This window comes from Mycetomoellerius zeteki, unplaced genomic scaffold, assembly GCF_001594055.1.
Source record: "Mycetomoellerius zeteki isolate Tzet28-1 unplaced genomic scaffold, Tzet1.0 scaffold74, whole genome shotgun sequence".
In the NCBI taxonomy this organism is placed as follows: Eukaryota; Metazoa; Arthropoda; class Insecta; order Hymenoptera; family Formicidae; genus Mycetomoellerius; species Mycetomoellerius zeteki.
Window position 1 is genome coordinate 100,316 of NW_017257764.1, and position 6,000 is coordinate 106,315.

A 6,000-nucleotide genomic window follows, 5' to 3' on the forward strand; every position below is an offset into this window, starting at 1 on the left:
ATGTTAAAGCTGGTATTCGTAGTCGGTTGTTTTAAGACCGTCCTTAAGTAATGTCCTAAGGTGCTAAAATACAGCCCTCTGATTAGTTTGTAACATCTTAAAACTGTACTTAAGACGACCTTGAATATAAGATCCGACTATGAATACCGGCCTAAAATCGCGCAGAATTTATTATATTTGACGAAACTGTCACACGTTTATTACCGACAAGATAGCTTGTCATTTGAAGTGACGTGATGACGTTACATCTGTGACATATTCGAGGACGAACGTGATGTTAGAAATGGCCGAATTTGTAGAAAAATAAAAAGAGAACCGTAATAACCATTCATAAATAAAAAAAACCCTATATTATGACGAAATCAAATTCAAATTTCTCTTGTTTTTTGAATATCAATCATTCTTGCCACATTGTGGCTGCGGTCCACTTGACGCTACAAACGTTTCGAAGCGTTTGAGCGACCAATCAGAACAAAGAATTTTACGAATTGACTAATCAAAGAATGCTTTTCGAAGCGTTTGTAGCGTCAAGTGGATCGCAGCCCATATTGATTAGAAAATACATATTTTAGTTTACATACTCGCCCACGCGCGCGCGCAGACACAGGGTAAAGACCAATTAAAAATATACATATATTTTTTTTATACATGAAGCAGATGTAAAAACTCATATATAATAATCAATGTTCTCAATAATGAAAGATTTAATTATATTTTGATAAAGCAGATTGTATATCGTAACATATTTTTATCAATTATTTTTATAAATTATATATGTGTGTGTGTGTGTGTGTGTGTGTGTGTGTGTGTGTGTGTGTGTGTGTGTGTGCGTGTGTGTGCGTGCGTGTGTATACATATACTATTTTTTTTTTATTAAAGACATAAAGCAGATATCGAAACAGTATCGAAATATTTGTTTATTTGAAACTCAGTCTCAAAAATTTCTATGTTGACTGATTATATAACGAATTTTCTGCCCTTAAACTAGATTGTACATTTTTGCAGTTATATGATATATACAAATATACAATATTTAGCATACAATTTTTTCTGTAATTACAATGGAGACACAATGGCTGCGTTCAGCAGAGAAAGCAGCTTTGCAAAAGCTGTTGTAAAATTCTTCAATGATTGGTTCATACATTTAGATCCATAAGGAATCAAAAGTAAGAACCAATCGAAGAATTTTATTGAAGAATTTTACAACAGTTGCAAAGCTGCTTTCTCTGCTGAACGCAGCCAATGTCATCACGTCTCGCAATTGATAGGAGATAAATTATAGTCAGAGTGGTATTATTGTTAATGATAAAATATCGAAAAACACTGGATTCACAGGCACGGTTATGAGAAGAACGTAGTTGCCGATCGAAAATTCCTATTAGGTTCACCAACATTTGATGTCTGACGCTTCGTGAAAACGTTAACTTCATCACCCTCGAGTTTCCTTTTTGCGCTCGCCGAGTTTCCATTCTCGCTCGATGTCGGCTTATTAATCTCCTGGTACAAGTTTTGTGCTACATGGAAATCCACATGTTCGCTGAACTTTGTTATAGGTATCATTTGATCGCACTCAGCACATCGCTCTAGAGGCACATTATACTCGTCCGAGTTGGTCTTGATTAGGAAATTATACAGGGGACTACGCCTCTTGTCGCTCTTGCCGGCGAGTGTGGCCTTGCTGGGTCTTCCTCTTCCCGTTTTTGGCAACTCCCGAGCGATCTTAACGTTCTCCTGTTTCTTACCTCGCGATTTCATGTACAATTTTGCTTCCTCCTGTAAATCGGCTGGCAACAGAGATAGGATGTCTGGATCTATATCGTCCAAGTCTGGAAATATTTCTCGTAATCGCATCGAAGGATTTTGTGCATAAGTCTCTGTTGACTCTTCATTATTGCTATTTACATGCATATATACATGCCTCGTGGAAGGTGTTTCATAAACATTTACTTGTCTGCGTAAGTCTATGTTGTAATCATCGATATTCTCATCATTCACGTTTTTTTCACCCGCATTACACACGATCAATCGTTTTCTACATTTTGATTCTTCCATAGTATTGGTGCTTTCGTCAACATTATTGTAACATTTTTTCTCCTCTGTCTTATATACGTTCATAAAAAAGGAATTTTGAAAGTCATTGTTATTTATTATCATACCTGATAGATGTTCGTTCTTTATTTTGGTCTTGTCGCGCTCATTGCACACTTGGATTAGCTTGGAAACTCTTTTTGACGTAGGCGAATTCACAGCGCTCATATTTAAGTTAATGATTCTCTTGCTTCCCTTCATCATCCCTTCATTAGTCTTTGCGATTGATTCTTTGACTTTCTGAGACTTCTGTCTTTTACTTTCCAATGAATAAACTTCTTTGCTGTTGAAAAGCGTCTTTTCTTTCGCTTCTGAATTGGACATCGAGTTCATCGTATCTCTATGTAAATTTAAAATAACGACTTTCTCCTCGTCTTTCGGTTTGATATTTTTAAAAAATTTTAAGAAGCTACCGCTTTCTTTCGATGGTATAAATTTAGTAACAGAAATGCCGATGAATGCCACCGGGCATTGCGTGGACTTAGTGATAACGTCCACGCATTGATTCGCCATTTTCTCTGGTTTGTATGAGTTTAAGGCAAGCGAGCGCGTTTGGGATATAGTACTTTTGTTGTGATAATAATGATAAGAGATTACGAGTAGTGTAGCACGTCGTTGATTCTCCACAAAGTCCTCTTCGAGCCGTTCGCACACTTCCGCTGCCAGATCCCCGGCCCAGTGCTTCAACTAAACATGAAATAAACATGAAATAAACATGAAATACGAGTATATACTTGTGCAATCCGATATAAATCTTTTTATAAATCCTTTATATATTATTAAAATAAGAAATTATTTTTGGATGATTTTACCACTTCTAATGAAGTAATAGCTTGCTTCCCAGGAAATTTTTTATACGCCCCGATGGACTTTGCCAAAAGTCTATTGGTGACAGGCTCGTCGTCTCTACCTCGAGCAATACTATACAGCCAAAATCTGAAGAATTAAAATTACGAGAATTATGTTAGAAATGACAAATCATAAGAGTTATTTTCGTTGAAACTTGGCTCACACAAAAAAAAGTTTCATATTTACCCTGTCTTTTCATCAAAATGCTTTTTTAATTGTTCCAAAGAATATTGCAATAGATCTCCCATAACTTTACAACCAAGAGACTCGATCACAACATCGCCAAACTTTCCACCGAGATTTCGGACCTTTTTCACTGGAAGCGTCGAGTACAAGCTTGAAACGGCTGCTTCAGGTAAAATTGTTTGGCGATTCGGCTTATGTAATCCACATGCTAGTTTTGCTAATATCTATAAGTTGATCACACACACACAGAACGTTCGATCAATATGCAAATCATTAAAATATGGCGCATAGCAAAATATGGAGAATATAAAAAAGGTATTAGCCTTGTTCTGTGCAATTCCAGCAGAACATTTGAATCCAGTTTCTCTATATATACTATCTCTTATCTCTTCAACTATTATACCAGCTACGGCGAGTCTCTGAGCTTGAGCATCGTGCAGTTCTTTAAAAGAATCTAGTATCCAAGTCTGAAGCCCTTGACACCTCTCCTCTGGAACGATAATGCATGTTTGATACGCGCAACATCTAAATCATTCACTTCAAATGTCAAGGAGTAACTTTTACATTACCTTCGTCATTTTTACCAATTTCCGAATATCCTACGACATATGTATTTGCAAGAAATGATATTAGTTGTTTTGGAGAAACTTTAGATGCAGCTAATCTCTTATCAACAATATCCGTGATGTCAAGATATGCCTCATCAACACTAGCACGCTCTATCACATTACAATGCTTTTTTATAACTTGGATAACCTCCCGACCGGCTTTTCTATATCTGCGTGACACAAATTATTAAATTAATTAAATTAATTATGTACCGAATAATTTTTAATTATATATTAAGACTTCAAGAATAACTGGATAACTAAATAAGAAAAAATATCAAACAAATTGAGTTGTGAAATACTAACGTATTATGTGAAATTACCATATTATGTTTATAAAGATCTATTTCAACTGCAAACTATTACCTGGATGTATCTGCTTTTCCACGAAGGCATGGTACACTGGCTAGAATTATATCCGGACACTTCTCTTTAGCTTCTTTGCCTCTCATATGCCTAATTACTCCAAAACTCCGTGCTTCATAATTAACAGCTATTATCCTGCAGCCAATCATAAATATTACTATGATACAATGTCATATTTAGTTCTAAAGTCAATAAATATAACGCTTTTATAAAAAAAAAAAAACCAATTGACAAGTCTCTTCAATGAACCTATGATAAATCTTTCGGAGCTGACGAAGACAGAATACTTTCGGGGTAAATTTCTATAGAAAAAAATCAATGTCAAATGAACAGAGAGTATTATAATTTATCATTATTTAATTTCATCAGTAACTACAATTGCTACTTGTAGCAATTATAACAAGTATAGTAATTGTACAACTATAGCAATTTTTCATTTGAAGTTGATAATAATTTAAAATACCCCTCCCATCTCCTAAAATCTTAATAAAAATATACTCATTCGACGCGTATTCACTCAAAACGAAAGAATCTTAACCAATCATAAACGAACAATTCTTGTAAATTTCGCATACGTAAATGCAATATCAAAAGAATTTTTACACAATATTTTATCTTTTACGATTCACATTAAAAGAAGCATGTATAAAAAATCGGAAACGCAAAATTCACTACAGATTTACTTACTTAAATCATAAGATATCATTAATTTCAATTAACGAATTAAATAATACATTATAAAACATCTGTAACATTTTTTTTTAATTTATAGAAACAACGACAGAGTCGTGTTTATAATTACAGTGCATATTTTAAAGAAATGTTAGATTTAAACTTTAATCCATATAAAAAATTAAAAAGGTATACATTTTAAATAACAAGTTTTTCTCTGCTTTAAATACATAAATTCTCTACAATTAATAGTGAATTTGTGTTTTTAACCCTTAAGTAGGCGCATGGGGTCAGAACAACTTCAATCGCTAAAAAATACAGAACACATTTGTTTTTGACCTTGCCGCTTTCAGTAGCTTTTTATCTTAGAACGTAATTTGGAATGTAATAGCAATCGCTATTGATAGATAAATATTGATTTTATCAAACTGATTTATTTTTATTCTTAAATATCTCTCTTGGTTTACTTAAATTTGAAAACAAGTTGAGGTCACTGCTGACCTCATGCGCTCACTTGTGTGACTTTGCTCTTGCGACAGTTGCGATTCACAAGGCTGATCGCTGCGTTTTTCTGTCCGATCCTTTCTTTTTTAAATTTTAAGTGAATACGCATTGAATGAGTAAATTTTTAGGCTGGGGAGGTATATTCTAAACAATCTAAACAATTACCTTGAAGTTTAGTTTGAAAATGGTTGGTGCAAGTGGCACCGGATAAAATTAACAAATTCCGCTTACCCGCCCATTTCCCACTGATTATACTGGACAACAGCAAGGGGTTTTCCTTCATGTTGCGGTTGCAACTTGATTTCGACTTGACAAAAGAAGCAGTCCATGTCGATCAGGACAACGATCCTGTTACTCGAACTCGCCATTTCGCTATAGAATTAGACTGATCAACATAAGGTTAATTAAGAGTAAATGCTTTGTATATGTATACACATGATCTTTGCTTAAATTTGCAGAGAGTAACCTGAAGCCGGAATCAGACTATGCATTGAAACAATGGGCGCGTTCAAGTTGACAAAGCGGCTAGCCTGCTCACCGAGCAAATGAACGTAATTGGTTATTACTTATAGATCCAACCAATCATATTCAATCGCTCGATAAGCATGCCTAGCCGCTTTGCAGTCTTGAACTCGCCCATAGTGTTGCTACTGCTCTAGCGCAATGGACCAATCACAATAAGACTGATTTAATATGTGATTGGTCTGTTATTGGTCGGCAGTCAGAG

The 6,000-nt window shown here is 34.9% G+C and overlaps 1 protein-coding gene across 1 annotated transcript; it reads right to left on the reverse strand.

Annotated features, from left to right (window-relative positions):
* Positions 1-1,087: 1,087 nt before the first annotated feature.
* DNApol-eta (DNA polymerase eta) lies at positions 1,088-5,724 on the reverse strand. Its single transcript, XM_018458625.1, has 7 exons — positions 5,505-5,724; positions 4,098-4,232; positions 3,693-3,901; positions 3,447-3,613; positions 3,124-3,347; positions 2,901-3,024; positions 1,088-2,775 (listed from the first exon to the last, which is right to left on the reverse strand). Exons 1-7 carry the CDS (start codon positions 5,639-5,641, stop codon positions 1,342-1,344), a joined length of 2,430 nt encoding a protein of 809 aa, XP_018314127.1. The 5' UTR covers positions 5,642-5,724; the 3' UTR covers positions 1,088-1,341.
* Between the last annotated feature and the right edge of the window lie 276 nt (positions 5,725-6,000).

Coding starts and splice junctions, on each gene's coding strand:
- DNApol-eta (XM_018458625.1), bottom strand. CDS start 5,641: ATGGCGAGTTCGAGTAACAGGATCGTTGTCCTGATCGACATGGACTGC. Junction 4,233..5,504: donor AATCAGTGGGAAATGGGCGG/GTAAGCGGAATT, acceptor GATTGGCTGCAG/GATAATAGCTGTTAATTATG. Junction 3,614..3,692: donor AATTGGTAAAAATGACGAAG/GTAATGTAAAAG, acceptor TTATCGTTCCAG/AGGAGAGGTGTCAAGGGCTT.